At 37.6% G+C, this 20666-nt stretch overlaps 4 protein-coding genes across 5 annotated transcripts in view; 2 read left to right on the forward strand and 2 right to left on the reverse strand.

Moving 5' to 3' along the window:
• Positions 1–645: 645 nt before the first annotated feature.
• On the forward strand, positions 646–5564 carry gata1a (GATA binding protein 1a). Its single transcript, XM_019109123.2, has 6 exons — positions 646–1058; positions 2677–2884; positions 3294–3770; positions 3854–3999; positions 4764–4889; positions 4975–5564. Exons 2-6 carry the CDS (start codon positions 2677–2679, stop codon positions 5257–5259), a joined length of 1242 nt encoding a protein of 413 aa, XP_018964668.1. The 5' UTR covers positions 646–1058; the 3' UTR covers positions 5260–5564.
• Positions 5565–8160: 2596 nt separating this feature from the next.
• On the reverse strand, positions 8161–13667 carry LOC109095413 (activity-dependent neuroprotector homeobox protein-like). Its single transcript, XM_042734122.1, is given in 5 exon segments — positions 8161–10134; positions 10137–11205; positions 11305–11394; positions 11523–11635; positions 13321–13667. Coding segments are annotated over 4 exon segments (2892 nt in total). The 5' UTR covers positions 11631–11635; positions 13321–13667; the 3' UTR covers positions 8161–8509.
• Positions 13668–15470: 1803 nt separating this feature from the next.
• si:dkeyp-97e7.9 (DEP domain-containing mTOR-interacting protein) lies at positions 15471–20514 on the reverse strand. Of its 2 annotated transcripts, XM_042734125.1 has the most exons (8): positions 18795–20514; positions 18513–18636; positions 17475–17653; positions 17087–17269; positions 16112–16231; positions 15902–15972; positions 15714–15818; positions 15471–15614 (listed from the first exon to the last, which is right to left on the reverse strand). In XM_042734125.1, the coding sequence occupies exons 1-8, from the start codon at positions 18829–18831 to the stop codon at positions 15489–15491; spliced, it is 945 nt and encodes a 314-aa protein (XP_042590059.1). In that variant the 5' UTR covers positions 18832–20514; the 3' UTR covers positions 15471–15488. The 2 variants fall into 2 exon arrangements, with proteins under 2 accessions (XP_042590059.1, XP_042590058.1); XM_042734124.1 differs by lacking the exon at positions 18795–20514 and having other exon boundaries at positions 18513–18755.
• Positions 17267–20666, forward strand: part of zhx3a (zinc fingers and homeoboxes 3a) — a 39517-nt gene continuing 36117 nt past the window's right edge. Inside the window, exon 1 of the mRNA XM_042734121.1 lies at positions 17267–17374. The gene's annotated coding sequence lies outside the window, so the exon portion shown is untranslated. The remainder of the gene's footprint in view (positions 17375–20666) is intronic.

The following is a 20666-nucleotide window of genomic DNA, read 5'->3' on the forward strand; positions in this document are numbered from 1 at the left end:
CTTGTTGAAGTATTTGCGTCTCTGGGTCTCTTCCCAGTTTCCCTGAAAATTATAAATGCACAATGGTGGAGGGAAGTTGAAAGTGTTTTGACTGTCAAATGACAGTGACAGTCTAAGTCCTGTGCTCAGGCAGGCCATGCTGCGTCCGTATCTCTGACCATGATTGCAGCATTTGAGTTTATTTGCATTACTGTTCTTTGCTGAGCTGCACCAGGGAAAAGTGCTTTTGCATTTTCATTTGCTTTGTTCAGTCACCGTTTCCATTTGGAATAGTCTGTTACTTCTTTGTGCTGTTTTAATTCCTATATTAATTGTGTAAGTGCTATAGAAAACTTACATGTTCTGTGAATGTTTCACAACAGTGCTTGAATCATTTGAACTAGGGTTTCTCATATGCTCTGTGGGATTTTCCCAGACAATGAACTGTTATATTTGCCTCTTTATCTCTCTCTATACACCAGGTAATGTTATATAACTTCTGGTTTGTAGTGTGGAACAGTATAAGGATTTCTTATTTTACCAGAATATTTAAAATATTGGTCAAATTTACTACTGGACTTTACTAATGTTATTCTAGGTCACACAGCTTTACATAAATATGAATTCATATTGGTGTAAAAACAGCTTTCTTGTTAAAATCTTATAGATGTTTTTGTGAACCAAAAAAGCTCAATAACTTATTGAAAGTGGATTGTGATATCTGAATAGGAAATCATTTTGTGTTCAAAATCATGTTTTCGACCATCATACACAATCATAATGGCCAAGAATATTTATACAAACCACCATTGTTAAACTGATCTATACTTAGTTGCTGTGTCAGCCAGAGATCTGCCATATATTCAAAACTGGCCGTATGGTAGGAGTGTCCAAAAAAGTACCCCAACCCCACCCATTGGTGCCCTACAATTTCAAATGAAGTTACAAGTTCCCAAAGACTGAAGGAGATAAGCAAGCGAGCAGAGGACCAGTACACTCTCATTCTCCAGCCACCCTCCAAGATCTGTGCAGCGGTGTGAATCTACTGATAAACACGATACTCAGTACATCACTTACAGGTAAGTTCTTCCATACAGTGCCAGTAAAAGTGTCTCACAACACATTACCTGGCTTTATACGCACAATTTTTTTTTCTGTGTTTAGATATAGAAGAGAGTAGGCTATACACTCTCTTCTATAAAAAAAATAAAAATAATATATATATATATATATTTTTTTTTTTTTTAATTAATACATCTTTAATATTTGCCAAATATTTGATATACTTGGTTCTAATATGTAGGATATTTTGTTACAGTCTAGATCTTAGTGTCCAGTCAACCAATTTAATCGGTTAATTAACATAAGCCAATAAAGAAATATGTGTGCAGTTTGCAATACAATTTTATTAACTTACATAAATATAAATGTGCAATTATTATTTGCTATTAAAACCAGCACATTTTTAAATAATGTTAGATGAGCAAATTACTATTCGTTGTATTTAAGAGACTACACTGAAACAATAATTGAATAAAAAGAAAACGAAAGAAGCTGATGTTACTTATTAATGTCAAGTGAAAATGTTATTTTGTTTCCCCCCCATTTTACTCAAAATGCATTGTAATTGTTATTATATATATATATATATATATATATATATATATATATATATACATATAATGTGTTACTGCCTGTTTTATAACTGACTTTTATAACTGATGATACATACTACTCTTATTAAATATACAATTTTAAACAATATTTTTATAGGTTTACTATTTTATGAATATATTTCTAAACTACTTGTAAAGCAAGAGACCTACATGTAACTGTCAGTGCCTTTACTTGTTAAATTGGCTGTTTGCGCTTTGATTCAAAATTCGTTCATTTTTTGTTAAAAAAATGTGTGTGATTATTATAGACTGATGATGCATGATAAGCCAGTTATCAGGAGAATATGATGCTATTCATAATCACTCAGCTAGATAGATTGTTTTTCTGTTCAACATGCGATAACATGATTGACTGAGGGAAATAACAAGAAAATATGTTCCAACATTGTCACTTCTGAGGTTAACTTTCTTTAAGGCTATAAAAAATTAATAGATTTATATATTTTTAAATGTCATAAAAAAAGATGCTTCTAGACTGAAAATGAATTTAAAAGACTATTTTGCAGGGCAAACATATAATCAATACTGATCTTGCTCGACAGTTATTCTGTTTTTCAAAGTCAATGCTATGGTCTTTCTGTTAATCTTTTAATAGTCAATTCTCCTAAGGGAGTAAACGTTGTTGTGAGCTAATGCTAACACTTATGAAAGCCTTTGAGAAATTCAGACATGCTGATGTATTTTTAGTCCTCACTTTTTACCACAGTCAAATGAGGACCTTTTAAAGGGAAGTGAGATAGACCGCACTGTCTAGATACCTTATTAAAGTATTATACTGACCAAGGGGGTCTACAATACCTGTTACACATATATTATAGCATTCCCATTCATCTTGATGGCAGTAGCTCAGCTGTAAGGATTGAGAAAAATGTTAGTATAGAATTTTGAATTTATTCATTTGTAATATTGTCTGTCAACCTTAATAATGCAATCATCATTTAAAAAAATAGCTCAATTAATGAATTTTATATACTTTCTATACTGGTAAGCAAGTCTGAACGTTATTTTTTCCACATGAAAGATGGAGAACTCATCTGAGCAGTCTCGTTGGGTGTCCTCCAGCCTGATCAGTCCAGACCAACTGGCAAACTACACCACAGAGCCTGGTTTACTGCCACCCGGTGAAGATGATGAGCCTTTCTATTCCAGCTCTGAGACTGACTTACTGCCATCATATTATTCCACTAGCGGACAGAGCCGAGCCTCGTCGTCTTACAGACACAGTCCAGGTGAGATTTTCACTGCTGCTTTTAAATGGTATTGTAAATATAATAAAAGATCAGGAGGTGTTGTCCGAAGACATGGAACCACTGTTTTGCTGGTTTCCACACCACCATTCACTCCCAAAAAATATTGCCATAAAAGAGCCATTTTAGTTTCCCCAAACAACCTTTCAATGAACAGCTAAACTATTTTAATCTACAGAACATGAAAAGGCTCTATTGAAATTGTAGGTTCTTCATGGAACCATTGATGCCAATAAAGAACCTTTATTTATAAAAATGTAAAGGGTAGTTCACCTTAAAATTAAAAGTCTGTCATCCAATTTCTTTCAAAACTATTACTGTTTAATGTAAATGTCAATATTGTGCTCTATTTGAGTCTAAACGTGTTCATGTTTTAATTCCATTGAAATAGTTCGCCAAGTCTACTCCTCTCCATCAATTCTGGGAAACATCCAGTGGCTGGACAACTCTGCGGGTCACTCTCTCAACTCTTCCTACAACCTCACATCCACTGTCTGGGCAAGCAGCCCATTCACAAAGACGCCTCTCCACCCTCACACCTCCACGTCCATCTACCCAAACAGCACTACCCCATCTTTCAACTCCCTTTCCCCGAGTCGTGATGGGAAGGAAAGTCCCAGGCTCCAGGAAGTCCTGAAAGCCGAGCGCCTGAGTCCCATGGGTGGAGGCGGAAGCAGCTTTCTCAATCTGAGTTCAGCCTCTGGAGGTGTGTACGGTCCTTCTTCACACATGCTGGGTCCATACGGGTCGTACATGACCACATCACAGGACTATAGTTCAGCAGCGCTCTATTCTTCTGCGGGACCCTGGATGAGCCCTTCATCATTCTCCCCCAAACTTCGCAACAAAATGAGACTTTCGCCACCGGGTATGTAAATGTCCTCTGGAATTGACTGAAGAAAGTTAAAATCATGCACAATTCAGCATAATAATTACTTTTGAATTTGACAGAGGCACGTGAATGCGTAAATTGTGGTGCCACTGCCACCCCCCTGTGGCGTCGAGATGGGACAGGCCACTACCTCTGTAATGCTTGCGGACTGTACCATAAGATGAATGGCCAGAACAGACCCCTCATCAGACCAAAAAAGAGGCTGGTACGTTAAAAAAAAATGTGATTCATGTCGAGTTAAAATTTATATAAAATTTTCACAGTACACATTTGTTTTTTTCAAATAAAATCATTAAGGTTTACAATATCTGTATGTCTTATTTAGCAGATTAGAGCTGGGCAATAATATAGTTTACATTTTGCAATGATATAAGCAATCAAGCAGCTGTGATTTGCTATTTAATATATATAGCTTTATGGAAATATGCTATATACTTATGTATGCAGCTTTATATAAAGAGTTGGGCGATAATATAGTTTAATTTGGCAACAAAATAAAAACATTGGGCTGTTGATCTTTGCTATATAGTATAAATCTCTTTACCTGAGTGTACTGTATGTATGCGAAAAGTCAAATATAACATATAGTATGTCAAATTTATATATAGAACTGTTTGATAAAAAAAAAAAAAAAAAAAACATCACATATCCAGGATTTGCTATATACTATGTATTGCTTTGTGTAAGTGTACTGTATGTACACAGTAAAGTAGCATATACTATATAGTCAGCTTTTTATATATATCACTTGGTGATAATATCATTTACATATTTTTAACAATGTAAAAATCACATAGCTGAGATTTGCTATATAGTTTTTACTGCTTTGAGTGTAGCCTACTGTATGTATCCGAGTAAGGATGGATATTGTGTAATTGTTATTCACTATTGATTCTTAATTAATTTGAGTTATTAATTAATTATCTGGTGATTATACATTTTAGTGACAATAAACTTTGCTTCTGTCAGATTGTCAGCAAACGCGCTGGAACACAGTGCGCCAACTGCCACACAAGCACTACGACACTGTGGAGACGCAATGCTAGTGGCGAGCCTGTGTGCAACGCCTGTGGCCTCTATTTTAAACTCCACAACGTGAGTGCACTCATTCATACTACATTCATCAGAGGAAAAAACGAGAAACTGCCACACCTAAAATCTCTTCTATGTCTTTTTGCAGGTCAACAGGCCTTTAACTATGAAGAAGGATGGAATACAGACACGGAATCGCAAGGTGTCTAACAGAAACAAGAAGGGCAAAAAGAGTGCAGCTTCAGAGGTTTACCCCGACATGTCTCACATGGCACCTCCTGATGAGCATGTAGGACCCTACTCTCTGAACCCAGGTCCCCTCCTGTCCTACAGTCATACCCCTCACCTATTGCCCCCTTCCACTTTGCACTCCTCTCCAAATTTGCCCTACACCCACTACCCAAACTCTGGCATGGTGCCCACATTAGTGTGACGGAAACATCTATTGGACCATAATGAAACATGTACATTATGTTTACCTATAGTAAACACACTTCTTGCATAAATGCATTCCATCACGTTTTTAAGTAAAGAGAAAATACATTAAAGCTGCTCCATAACAACCCAGCTTGTCAGTGATTTTAAACCAGTCATGTAGTTTGAATAGTGGAACAGTTAAATTGAAACTGTCAGCTATATTATAATGACAAATGTAAATATGAATTTATGGCTTATTGTGTGTGCTATAATAATACTATGCCTTCTTTTGAAACGTTCAATAAATGCCTTGTAATTAAATGAGGTTTTGAGTTTGAAAAAGACATTTTAGGTTCATTAATTAAAATAATTATTAAAATTATTTAAAAATATATATTAATGAAATATTGCACATTCAATACCCATATATAGCCTGCTGATTAATACTTTAGAAGTGTTTTTTGTCTGATTTGCCCTTACAGTTATGCTTGAGTAACCCCTCACTGATACCAAACAACATGTTACATGTTGACCTTTATATGTAAGTTTAACTATCAAATGTAACCATTTTCAATGTTGTGATGGTATTTAAATATTGCAAACTGTTTTAGACCTTGTGGTTTGGAGCTCGCTATTTGGACTTCATGTCATTCTAGCCATGTAATAATAGTGTCATTGTCCATTCATCCACTCCGCGGAGGCTTTGACAATTGATCTGCTTTTGGAGCATGAACATGCAAATAAAACACTTTCCATAAAGCTGGCGGAGGGTGACAAAGCATTTAACCAAGGTTCCACTTGTGCCAGAAGGTCCTAAATTTAGCTCACATGGAAAAACTGTTTTATCTGTGTACATAACACAACTGCGGGCCGTGCGGCCCAGATGCTGGCGAAATAATTGCACCTGCACTGAAATTCTTACAGAGAATGTTAGAACCAAGATAAGCTGAAAAACAATTGGCCTGTGTCCACATACACATACTGTTAGTATGTACTGGATTTGACTGTTAATGAAGTATTGATATTTTATTTTGGTGTTGTTTTGTTTGGTTAGTTTCCTGGACATAAGTTGACAATGACCTTTGATCTGTGTGTTCTGTTACCTACACACAAAAAAAGAAGAAAAGGGAATTTACTCAGATGTTACCTTTTAGCATTTACACTTATAAACTGCCGTTTTCACTAATGCAAGGTGTTGGGACAGTTCAGTTTAGAGTGCTGTGAAAGTGATACCTTATCATATTCACAACACTCTCAACACTGACCCTCCTCCACAGCATCACCAGAGATCACATTTACTGTCTTTTAACCACCTTGAATGGGATCAGCTTCCAAATAATGACTGCAAATTATTAAAGCATCTCTGAAATTTAAATAAATATTCATCTTTGCCTTGGGGTGGGGGGGGTGGGTGGTGGTGGGCGGGGGTTGCATCTTTAAGAAAAAAAAGCACCTGCAATTTTTGTTCCTCAGCAAGGCCCTAAAATAAACTAGCATACTTCATGGGACAATTTCAGAAATACATAATTATTTGCATACTTGTGTATACTGTTGTAAATTTTTTGTGTGTTTGATGACTGGTAATTTGTTGGTTTGTTGAAGAGATCACGTCTCACGAGGAACCATGAACATCTGTGGACACCACCTAAACCTGACCCCTCGCTGACTCATTAATCAGAAACTGTTTCAGAAAACTCAGTTTGCAAAGGCTTGCCTATATCACCAGACGTTCAATCTTGAATCTTAACACTACTCACAGATACATGCTTTTAAAATTGCTCTCATCTCAGACATTTGCACAAATATCAAGTGTTTGATAAATAAAAATAAACTTAACAGATATGGTGTGTCCATAAACGATGTTTGAAACGTTGAACTTACAAACTCTGAGTGGCAGGTGGGTATCTATTTTTTTCTGTTTTGTCCTCACTGAGTTTATCTGTTGGGACGGCCAGCCTGTATTGGGGAAATGGTGACAAATGACTGCAAGAGATTAGCAACCACAGGACCAGTCAAGCAAATTCAAAACAACATCCATTACAGTTCTCGTGTCTCAGTCTCTCCTCCCTCACTGTAATACTTGCAAATACAAACCCCATATGTTACATGTCCACTACCAAATCATTATCGAAATTCTATTGAATCAGTGCACGTCCCACATTCTCAGCCTCACAGACATCCATTCATTTAAAGATCTTGATCAACCATACTCTCCATGAATGCAATAGCACAATGTAAATTCTGCAAAATACTTCTCAAAATGATAGCATAGTAATCATGTAACTAAGTGTCTGTACAAAGACCACATTGTTTTTTTTTTTTTTTTATTAACTACAAAGCATTTGTCAGGCTAACATGACTGTAAACAGGTTTTAGGACTGCTGTAAATAAAGGTTTTTAGTTGACTTGGAAAGATGTAGCTGCCATAAACATATTGTATATACTACAGTAGTCAACATTTAAAGTGGATCCAAAAAGTTCCTTAAAGTTGTCCTAAGACAAGAAAGCAGGATTTATGACAACTTTGATAAAAGGTTTTGATCCACTTCAAATGCTGAATCCTGTATAATCTGTATTAATCAATGACATTGGTTTTACAGACAGTGACCTCTAAGGGCAGTGTGGTGTAAGTACAACAGTCAAGATAGAGGTCAAGTTACAACTGAGAAGTTCTCTCAAAAAGACTTCATGAGGATTAAAATAAACAAAAAATTATTATAAAGGACAGATGATGTTTATTTGCTGAGACACTAATACTAATTGAGCACAACCAAATGCTCTGAAGCTCAAATAAATATTCAAGCACCTGCTTCACATTGCACTGAATTAGTGGTCTGCGTGTTATATTATAAGTATAATTATTGAATTCAGTTTTTCTTTACAACAAAAAACATCCAAGCACTTGATTGTGAATTACACTGCCTTTTTTATTTAATCAGGGAAAAAAACAATAGACCTATAAATTTTGTTACAATTCCAACAAGTGTATGATTAAATACAGAGCACGGTATACAAAAAAAGAAGAAAAACTCACTAAGGACTATGGATCGGTTGGAAAAAAGTATGTACAGTATATTAGTTTTCCCGCTTTTTGACAGCAGAATTGTTTTGAGAGTAAACAGTACTTTCAGTAAAACTGTGTAACTTCTCAGACTCAGTTCATAACATATTGTTCAATGTCAGCCAAATGTGAGGTAAAAGCTCTGACCTACAAATCTGGGTATGGACAGACAGACAGACAGAAAGGGAACCATCACCAAAAGTCATCATCTACCAAGTAACCCAACTTTCTTCCCCTTCACTTCGAATCGTCCTGCTGGTCTGTAGTGGCTCTCTTCAGAAGACATGCTGCCTGACCATGTTGCCTCATCAGGACTGGAACCCGAAACGGAGCCATCTAGACTTTTTGCCCCAACTCTGGGAGAACTTCTGCTTCCCCTGACATCTCTTTCGCAACGGAAGCTCTCTTGCAGCAATGTCCCTTTTGCGTGGGACTGACCTAGCGAAGACCTTAATGCCGTAGTTGGTTGATTGAGATTTTTACTAGGCATCACTTCTGGCTCTGAATCACTGTCAGAGTCAATGGCAATAGGTTCTGAGGATGATCCAGGGCATGGCTTGAAGGCACAGTTGCTTTGACTACTTTGTCCAGTGTTTAATGGCTGCATTTTCCCCTTGAAGTCTGCAGAGAAACCAACAGGAGACTTCAGCCTAAATTTTGAGGTCCTTGAGAATCCACTTTTTTTATCGTCATTGACTTCGAACAACCAGCTTGCATCAAAGCTCATGTCATGCTTGAGCTGGCTTACTGCCCGCATGTTAAAGCCAAGTAACACAGCAGGTTTGCGGGTGACAAAGTCCCGGTCACATGAGCGCCGGTGGTTGGCAAAGTGGCTTGAAACATCGGACTTCCACAACCAGAGGCTTGCAGCAAGTTTCTCGATCTCCCGTTGGGAAGGGTAGGGATGCCGATTGAAATACGCTGTAAGGAAAGCTTTGCGTGTTTCGTAGGACTCGTCACCATGACCTTTCGGATCCAGTGCCAACACAACCGGCTCCTCTAGCTTCTCAACAAAGGCTGTAGGGTAATACCTAGACTGGTCTACCATCTTCCTTCTCTTAGGGTCAGATGCATCTGGGGTAGCTAACTCACGTTTGAGAGACCCAACTCCAGGTGAGCGGAGTCCAGGCATAATAGGCTTGGCGCCTTTGGGGGTCTGGCAAACACCTCGGCAGTGCACCAAATGGAGCGTGATGGTGGAAGCAGTCATGTTGCTAGTGTACACTCCCAGGCAGTGGATGCACTTGTAGGTTAGTTTTTTCTCTACAGGGTGCAGCGTTTGGAGTACTTGATGACGATCCCGTAAATGATGGGCTAGGGCGTCCGAGATGGGACCTTTGAGAATAGTGAAGCATAGCGGGCAGAGTGTTTTCCCAACTTCTTTCTTTTGCGACACAGAAGACTGGGACATGTTTCGGACCACAGAATCAGTTTGCGTATCAGGCTGCTTTACAGCCATCTTTGCAGGCTTAGCCATGGCGCTGTTCTGTGGTGGTTGACTGGCAGCTGAAGAGGCTTCAGGGGTCTCCTTCATGTTGTAGGTGGTTACAATAAGCTGTACATTTTTGGGATTTCCTTGCTGAAGTGTGAGATCGAATGTTAGAGAACCAGTTGGCGGATCCCCTGGTTCGTTAGGGTGCGCCAGACGCTTGTGTGCTACAATTTTCTCAACTTCGTGAAACGTGGAATGACATTGTGGGCATGACAGCCCATGCACTAGCATATGGTTCAACAAAGAGTCGCTGGGTAGGTAACGGTTACAGTACAGACACTTGCTAGTAAAGTTGTGAATCTTCATGATGTATTTAGCCATCGCCCTCACCTTCTCGCCTGATGTTCCTTTTCAAAGTGAGCACTATATGTGCTTTCAGGGAAAAGTTCATTGCAGATGGTGCAAATCTTCCACTTTTGTGTTTGTGAGGTGTTCAAAGCATTGGCTGAAGCTTTCTTGGCCTGCAGTGATGTCATTTTGGCAGTAGCAGCATGCACAGATGAAGAGAGAGGTAGGCTCTTCAATGAAGGGGAGAAAGAAGCTGACTGGACATTGAGATGTGTAGCACCATGGACTCCAAAACCGGCCAGGTGTTTTCCCGTATGTGACTGGGAGACCGCACCAGACACGAAAGCTTTATCAGGTAGTGTAACGCGAACTGGATGAACAGGCACGGAGTTGCCTGAAAGAGTTTGCTTGAAATGGTTGCCGACAGGTAACCCCACCATTTTGGGCATACTGAAGCGATTCATTTGAGGTGTTTGAGGACGCACACCAGGAGTGATTGCAACGCCCCTTTGGATTACATTCGCCTGGGGCCTCTGTACTATGACATTGGTGTGCCCAATCATAGCGGTGACTTGATGGCCTATGCGCTCATGGAACTCAATGACGTGCTGGACCAGTGCTTCATAAGAACGAGGTGTGAATTGGCAGCTCTTGCAGTGAATCCCATGACTGTTACCAGGGGCCTCTACACTGTTTTCCTGCTTCTCTGAGTTCCTTCCCAGGTAAGGTGTAGTCACATGCTGGAAGTGTTCCCTGTAAATATGCCTGCGCACCACGTTGTACAGTCTATCTCGATAGGTGCACTTCTTGCAGTAGTACACCGGGAGTTCCTTTCGATCGCCCAACATAGGCTTGTCTAATCGCATACTGTCCCTAACCCCTACTGGAGCTCCGTGAGGGCCGGCAACACCCTGACGCACCATATTGTGAGGCATATGGAAGAGCCTGACATGGGTTTCCAGTGTCCTTTTGTTCCCACTGTATGTGCAATAAGAGCAATTAAGAAGGATTCGGCTCTCAAAGTCATCTCTGTGAACATTGCGGAAGTGGTTTTTGTAGGCAGAGAAATACTTTGAGGCAAATGGGCAATCTGAGCAGCAAAACTGCTTTGTTCTGTAGTCCTGCAACATTTGAAAAACATAGCAACATTACAAAATGTTTATGCAATGCGAAATATTTTGCTTTCAGGACTTCTGTTGCAGTGGCTGTAGTGGACATACCTGTGACTTTGTCCAGGATGGATCCCACATACAAATGTCAAGGTAAAACTGTTTCATGTATGAATCACTGGGGCTAAAATCTTTGTAGTCCTACAGGAAGGACAGGAAGTAACATTAGTGAAGTAAGGTCTTAAGTATATGCATTAACACAACAGATGTATTTTTAATTTGATGTTCACTATGACTCGGAAACACAATGACAGTTCAAGAATAATCACCTCCACATGTTCTTTGCAGTAGTCAAGGCCAATGTCACTCAGCAGTCTCTTGACTTTTTTCCTGGCCTTCCTCAGCCGAGTGAGGTTATTCACTGGAAGTTGAAACATCTCCTCTAAAAAAAAAGAAAAGAAGGATTTTAGTTCAGCTACCAATTGTTAAAGGTTCACTCAGCAATTACTAATTATGTTGTGCAGACCAATATAGACCTGTTATGCACTTATATGTAGTAAAGATGCCGCACCATGCAAAAGCAATGCTTTTCAGTTATTAATGTTATTGCAGAAATACTCTATTTGCAGTCAGCCATAAGTAACTTATTCCACAAATGCAAGTGTTCAATTAAAGAACAGGGATAACAATGAGTTTTATTCTGCTGGTCATGTGATCTCAACATTAAACAATTTTAAAGGGACAGTTCACCCAAAAATGAAAATTATATAATCAATCACTCACCTTCATGTCACTCCAAACCCTTTCGTTCATCTTTGAAACACTAACAGAGGTATTTTTAACTCAGTCTCCTTTGAAAGTCCATTAAGGCAAAACTTTGGTGCTTCAAAAAAGGTCATTAATAGTTTGTAAAAGTAATTGAATGGTTAATCCAAGTCTTCTGAATAGACACGATCGCTTGATATGATGAACAGATTTAGATTTGTGATCAATGTACATTGAGCACATCAGATATGGTAAATGGAACCGTACTTGCTTCAAGCATGAAAACCAATGAGATTTGCTCGTCACTTTGGCATGTTTGAGCATTTATAATAACTTGAGGTTTGTTCTCAGGTGTCCAGGAAGTACAATTGAGCTTCCATTTACCATCTTTAATATGCTCTATGTATGTGCATTTTTAAACTGTCAAAACTTAAGGTGAACTGACTTTTAATGGAGGAAATGAAACCACTCAGTTCCATTAAAAATATATATTTTTAACGTTTTATGGGTTTGGAATAACATGAAAGTAAATGATTACAGTTTTCATTTTAACCACAATTCTTTTAAACAATACAACCACATTAAACTTTTTAATGCACAAAAACACAATATTAATTATCAAGATATGTGTTCCTGCTCAAAAATAAAAATCTGCTGAGACACCACATCACAAGCTGAAGACACTTCTTCCTCAAGCACCTGCCAAATTCACTTATCTTTTCTGCATTTAGTGCATGTCACTGTGCACTTCAAAAACTGTTTTGTAAACAACAAATAAATCTAAATGTAATGTACATTTATTATAAAAGTGGTGCTGTAAACTTGTCAGAAGACTTAACATACTCATCCTTTGACTTACAGTTAGCCGATAACAATCAGTTATGGGCAATGAATCACACTACACATGCAGCACTATAGGGTCAACGGTGTGATAGATTTTGCAGAATGTAAACAAACCACTCTTATCTAAACCTGACTTCTGAAACACAATGCATGCATGCATGCAGCAACTGCAACCGGGACTGTTGCTCCTATAAATGCAACTCCAATAGACAATACAGGCCACAGCAGGCCTTTTTCATAGGCTCAGCAAAAATACCTTGTTTTATTTTTTGACAGACTACGCTGGCGTTGGCCTGACCGCATGTGCCAACTTTCCAATGAGAGCGAAGTGCTTCTAATGTATAATTTCATTTAAAAACGAACTTAGTTAGGCGATAACAAAACAGTTGTTACTCCATGCACATATTTGCAGTTAGCGCGTTAGCTTAGCCCCGCTGGATGTTTGATGTGCACCCTGAACTCCACACAAAAGCAGCGGTGCCAAAGAAAGAAAAGCAGACGTTTATAGTCAAACATTACCTGCTTTACTTTACGGTCTCGCATGGAATTCTCTTCAAGCGCGTTGCTATCAGACCCAGTGGAGTTAGGGTGAGAGGACAGAGACAGACTGTGGTTTATTCGGCAGATGCTGCAGTCCTTCGCGCCGCTGTCGCCGGTGAATTTCGGCAACTCATCCTGAGAATCCGCACCGTGTGTCATCAACTGGATTAACATAGGCTACTGCAGAGTTTCTGTCGACCTCATAGACTTGTTCTTTAATATACGAGTTGGACAGACTGTTGTGTCAATTCAGTAAAAACACGGGACACAGAACAGACTTTTTTTTTCTCTGAGTCTGTTCCGTTCACATACTAACCCAGCCTGTTCAAAATGGCCGACGGTTGCAAACGGAAATGACATATATTTGTGTACAGTTCAAAAGGGGTCACACCACTGATCTATAATAGAGACTCATATATAGATCAGTGGTCACGCAGATGTCTGGGGAAGATCCATCAGCGCCACACAAGCACCAAGTAGGTTTAAGTCATCGATTCATGTAAGAATCGCAGTTTTTGTTCTTGTATTGTTTGGGTTTACACATCAATTGAGATTATGACATTGTTTTAGTGATTAAGATTAGAACTGGTTCAATGTCATCAACATTGGAGGTGGTAGTGTCAAATCCAAGACTACTAGTCATATGCCAGTCTGTCCAACATTAACATAAATGAATGAGGGTAAGTTTATGATGTAAAAATTTTCTGTATCAACTGTATTTTGGCATCAACCTACAATTTCCTAAATTTCAAGCTCACTGTTTAGTCCTAAGTTATCCTAACAAGAGTATAAGTTTTGAAACAAATTTTTGATAAATGAATTGAATTCTGACTCTTTATGAGGAATCGGTTCAACACTGCAGCTGGAATTGCTTGCTGGTTTAGTGATGAACAGGGTATGGATCTGTCTCAGCACGTTTGAGAGAAGTCGGACTGAAAATGCTCTCCGCAGTTACAAAGACTATCATCAGGAGAAAAATAAACAAAACAAAAGGCTAGGCTCACATTTGCTGAGGAGCACGCTGTGTGGAGAAAGAAGAGCTGGTTCAAAGTTCACTTTAGTGATGAGAACAAGTTTAATTTGTTTTGGTCACGTGGGGTACATTATGTTCTGCGTCAAACTGGGGAAAGACTGAACCCTGAGTTCGTAAAGAAGTCAGTGAAAGGTGGAGGAGGAACCGTTATGCTTTGGGGATGTTTTGTGCAGCAGAAGTTGGGCCTCTTATGGCAGGATGAATGCAAATGTTTATCAGAACCTCCTTTAGTAACATCCTTCAACAACATGCAGTGTGTTCCCTGAAAGAATCTCCCAATCAGCCTGCAAGTTTCATGCGAGACAAAGCCCTCTTCTCACTGTAAAACAGATAAAGCAATTCCTTGAAGCCAAAAACACTGAAATAATGAAATGACGGTCTCAGAAATCTAAAACCAACTGAAAATCTGTGGGACATCCTTGGCAATAAATGTATGGCTAAGAAACCCACTACAGTTACTGAGCTATAGAAGAGACTGAAAGAAGATGATCACACCAGCGGAAAATGCCTTGTTTATTTTGTCAAACATGTCAGTATAACAGTGTTATATCCACAGCTAATATTCCTTCACATTTTGAGAGATGAAGATTAACACTATTTTTAACACTATTTCAGATAAGTATTTATAGATTGTTCTCTAATTTTGATCTCCACTGTACATATTCAAGATTAAGGCACCAAACTTAACCATTTAAAGCTGAGATGACATTAAAATTCACCTTATCTATTTTCTAAACACATGTTCTTTTCTAAACACATGTTATTGATGTTACGGATGACCACTACTCTGAATATTGGAAGGACATGTCCCTTTAAATTGTGAATAGTGCTTACACCCCTTCTCATCCAGAACCAAGATTTTAAGCAGACATCAAGCTAGATCAGTACGATCATTGCTAAAGTTTCTGTTTAAACCCCAAATTAATATTTTTTTCATTATGTTATGTTAACATACTAGAAGATGCACATGGTATATGGAGAAAAAAAAATATTGCACATCCTTCACCTACTATGCTATATATATATATATATATATATATATATATATATATATATATATATATATATATATATATATATATATATAAATGTATTTAATTACACTTATACTGAATTAATCCAGTGGTTCCATGACTTCCAAAGTAACAACACGGGGTCCAGTCATCACCAGCTTTGAAAGAGTATGATAGTCTAAATGAAGCACACCGTGTCCATTCACTCGGCACACAAACTGGCGAACCTAAGCAAAAAAAAAAAAAAAGATTGGAGACCAGCTGACGATGGATTCTACATTTTTATTGCGTAAGCAACTGTGTTTGTGTTTACGTGTTATGATCACCTTAATTCCTGCTGCTGCAGCAGGACTCGCAGGATCCACAGCCTGAACATAGCAAGGTGATTTTCCACGTACTACAAAGCCCCAGCCTAGGGCATCACCGAGGATCTTTAATTATAAAACTCACATAAACAAACTGTAGTTCAATGTTCTTTTCATGGCCAGCTAAGCATGATGTATGCAAGACTTACCGTAAGAACTCTTTTTACATAAGGAGCACCTGGAGAGAACAGCTCTTCACAGGTTACATGTCTTTTCAGCACTGTCGAAAATAATAATACACATTACACACATTTTACGATCAGATTTTGAAAACTGATAGAATACTTTGTCTCTTGGAATTTAACAGTTGTGCCTCTAATAAATTTTAAAAAAACATGCAAATGCTCTCCTATAATAACCTGATGTGGGATTGCATCGTACTGCAAGGGCAACGGTAAGAGAAGCAGTGAGCGGGTATCCACGTGAACTTTGCTGCAGGTGGGTTAAACTTCCGCATCGTCCATCCAAAGTAGGTTGAACTGTAATTATAAATTAGAAAAACTTATACAAATATACAAGTTTATATATTGGTTTACAATACCGTTTGAAACTTTAGCATGATTTTTTAAAATGTTTTTAAATGAAGTCTCTTATGCTCACCAATGCTGCATTTATTAAATAGAATATACAATTAAACAGTAATATTGTGAAATATTAGCACAATTTAAAATAACTGTTTTCTATTTGAATATATTTTGAAATGTAATTTCTTCCTGTGATGGCAAAGCTGAATTTTCAGCAGCCATTATTCCGGTTTTTGGTGTTGCATGATCCTTTAGAAATCATTCTAATTTTGCTGATTGTGTCCTCAAGTAATAAATAAATAAATAAATAAATAAATGTATTATTTAAAAAAATAAATAATATACTGACCCCATTATGTTATATTAGTAATTACAAATATATATGAGTAATTTGCTCAAATGTTTATGTTGGCCTAATGGGTAGTCTTGTATTAGATTTTGTCATGTGTCAGGGGGTCTATGAGTAGTTTGGGGTTATGAAAAGGAGCCTTTAGTGTAAAATAAAATATTGAGAAACCCTAGGTTAAGGAGCTAGGTTGCTGACACAAAGGTTGCAGGTTACATGTATGGGTGTCCATGGAAATGGAGAGTTACTGAGCTTATTATGCTGTGATATCCCAGCTGTGCCCTTGAGCAAGGCACTTAACTTCATATTGCTTTCATTACTCCAGAGGGGCTGACCAGGCAATTAGTGTGCTGAAACTCCCTCTGGTTAAATTGGGCCATTTGCCTAAGCACCACCTCTCAAGCTCTAACACTCCATATCAAAGCACTGAAATATATTTGTAGTATTTGTACTGATTTTACTACCAGATAAGAAGTCACTGTTGCCTTCAGGACTGCCAGCCTGGTCTTCTTGGCTTTGTTGTATTATACATTCAACCTCTTCATTCTCTGTCTCATGCAACAGTTCAGAAAGACGGCGCCGCCGGCGAAAGTTAATGCAGAATTGATACAGCAGCCCGCTGTCAAAGAAGTGGTGCTTCAGAGAGACTGCAGAGTGAAATGAAGAGTGGACTGTTTCAGCAAGGCAAAGCATGAAGAGCGAAATCACTGCAGATATAACGTTTCTTCAAGAGGTCATCGCTCCATACGCAGGTATGTTGCATTAGATTAACTTAACAGACAGTGCATTTAGACCTCCTAATGGCTAAATAAAACACACTGTCATAATCTAGGTGAGAGTTACTGTTCTTACCATGCTGAATTATGCCATGCTTTAGTAGGGCCTTGCAGAGATCCAGTCCTTCCCGTCGACTCTCTATTTCACCGTTCTGTAGCAGCCAATCAATTAACATGTAACCAGGGAAAGAACGATCATAAGCCACTCCCTTTTCCTGTCTCGTCTGTAAGATGGAGTCTTTACTTGTAATCAGACTGTAAAAAGCAACAGATGAATTTTGAAAATCTTGTCTGAAAGAGACTAATAATGAAAATTATTTTGCAGCATTTATTAATGTAGATTAACGTTAATTACCACATTTATTAATATACTACCATTCAAAAGTTTGGGGTTAGTAAAAATCGTGTATGTTTTTGAAAAATGTCTCTTTGGCTGCATTTATTAAAACAAAATACAGTAAAAACAGTAATATTGTGAAATATTATTACAATTTAAAATAACTGTTTTACATATTTTAAAATGTAATTTATTCCTGTGATGGCAAAGCTGATTGCTATGATGATTTAGTGCTCAAGAGATATTTATAATTATTATCAAGATTTCAACTGTTTTACTGCTTAATAGTTTTGCAGAAACCACAGTACTGTTTTTTTTTTTTTTCAGAATTCTACACATAATAGAAAGTTCAAAATAACAGTATTTGTTTGAAAAATAAATCCTTTGTAACATTACAAATGTACTGTCACTTTTGATCAGTTGATTGCACCCTTGCATAACAAAAGCCGATGATCCGAGACTATTGAATGGTGTGTGTGTGTATATATATATATATATATATATATATATATATATATATATATATATATATATATATATATATATATATATATATATATATATATAAGTAAGCTTAAGGTCTTTGGGGAAAGTAGTTTAAAGACCCCTAGACAACAAAATGCACTTGGTGGCAGGTATAATATATAGTGGACAAATGTTATGTCATAATAATAAAATTCTAAATGCAATTAAAACTTACTTCAAAAATAAGTAACCTACCTAAATTAACCTTTAAAACTTTTTTTTACACTTCCTAAGAAAGGTAAAACGTCTTACTGTTCATACAGCCTCTGTCCACGCATGAAGATCTTAACCTCTATGTTGAAAGGAAATGTGCCATCATCCTTTCTGAATCTGTATAAGTATTGGGCGTCTTTAAACACGGGCCACTTATCACACACTATAAAGATGAAAAGATGGTAAAGTATACAATCTGTTTTCTCAAACATTAAGAGTCAAACAAATGGGTCCTAATATGAGTCAACAGAAAAGGAAAACAGACATGACCTTGTTGTATCACATGCTTTGTTATTTGGTGTACAGTAAATAATAATGTACCGTGATGAATGATATCATGGTCCATGAGGTGCTGCATGAGCTGGACTGCAGTCTCTCGATCAGACACTTCTTTATGAACAATCAGCCAGTCAATAAGCTCCTGAGCCACAAAACAATTTGGGTACGTTCTCAAATGGTGTCTGCGGTCCTTGATCAACTTGCTATCATGTAGTCGCAATTCAAAATCAAGATAGTTGTATTAGCAACCATTATTATGCAAGCATTAAGAATACCTACTGTATAACAGAATGATGTTTCAATATGTAACAAATAATTAAATATTTAAAGGCTTGAGGTTAGGTGAGATTAACTTTGTTAATATAGCGTACCTTAGCTGTTCTCCGGCAATCATTACCTCAGCCTTTTGGTGTCTTGTCATCATTGTACTTTGAATGTTTCCCAGTAGCTCCATGGATGTTCTGTCAAGTCTCTGCTTCTGTGCGCTTGTTTCCTTCGCTTTATTGGTGCTTTTGTGTTTACTAAATATTCAGCAGACTGGGGCACCAGTTCTTCAATACTGTGAATGTTGTGTATACAAATATATTCCCTCTCTACATCCTTGTTACAAGCACTTTAGACATTGTTCCAGGTTTTGGGTGAAGTTACAGCAAAGACTTCCTTACAAAACATTTAAAGGTAGTTGCACTGATGCTGTCTTAACTGTTCATCTTTGAATGTAAAAATTACCTACCATATCAGAAATTGGAAAACCTGTCAGCAGCTTCACATAATGGCCACATGGTGTCGGTAAAAGAGTTAACAGAGAAACACAGTCATACCACATGAGATTTCAGAGGATCTTAGACTGAGATAATCACTTAGTTTTGGACTCGGGTCCAAATTCCATCTTAACTTATATTGGCTTATCTTAAAATTGCTTCCGTTCAGAGATATATTTTAACTTTTGTTTTTTCAGTATCACTTATCTTATATTGTCTTGTTACAGGTACACAGTCTTGCTTCTGAGAATTTTTGCTGAGGGGAGAGAAGTCCTGCTATAAATACATATAATTTAAGCTGGGTGACTCGCACAAACCATGCCAAGGCCATATTTCTCCCCAAAATGATCAACATGTAAAAATGCAGCTGTACAGCTGTTTTTAGGGTGGCCTATTATTCTCATAATTCTTAGATATTTACATTTTTCTAGCTTTTTTTATTTTTGTTAGGCTATCTGTTATGTGCATTTTAGTTCTTTATGTTGTATTTATGTTATAGTCAATTACTATATTTGAGTTAATTAATTCTTATAGTATGTTATTTAGTTAAAGCATTCATTTTAGTGTCATGTGCTACCCTTATGGTCTTGCGTGGATGACACTGTGCTCTGACTTTATTATTGTTGGTCACAGTTGCTAGAGGCCAACTTTAAGTGATCATGTGGCCTTCCGTTGCACCACCTGTGAGTATCAGTGCATTTTACAACTATATTCAGGTTTTAATTGCTCAGATTTATTATGGTAATTAGGGAAAGTCACATAAGTGCATCCCCTAATGCTTGTCACTGTCAGTGATCGTCATGCTGTGTAAAGTATGTGCTGGCTATATTGTGATAGTACCGTGTTAGTCTTTAATTTATGGACTGCTTATTTAAAAAAATAAATAAATAAAAGCCTATGTTACGATACTGAGAATCAAAATCAACCCTGACAAGCTGTAAATAAAAAGTGTGGTAATTTGATTTTGTTTTATAAAATATTTTATTAATAGGTTCGCTTATCGTCAGGCTATACAAAATGCGACATTTGCTTTTGATTTGGATTTGGCTATAAACGTAACTTGGACGTGTTTTGGTGAGAGTGACAGCTGTGATAGGAAAGAGGGCGTGGCCTCGCTGCGCGTCTGCTTTTAAAGCTGCGTGATTTACTTTCT

The sequence above is a fragment of the Cyprinus carpio genome, chromosome B11 (genome assembly GCF_018340385.1).
Source record: "Cyprinus carpio isolate SPL01 chromosome B11, ASM1834038v1, whole genome shotgun sequence".
Taxonomy (NCBI): Eukaryota; Metazoa; Chordata; class Actinopteri; order Cypriniformes; family Cyprinidae; genus Cyprinus; species Cyprinus carpio.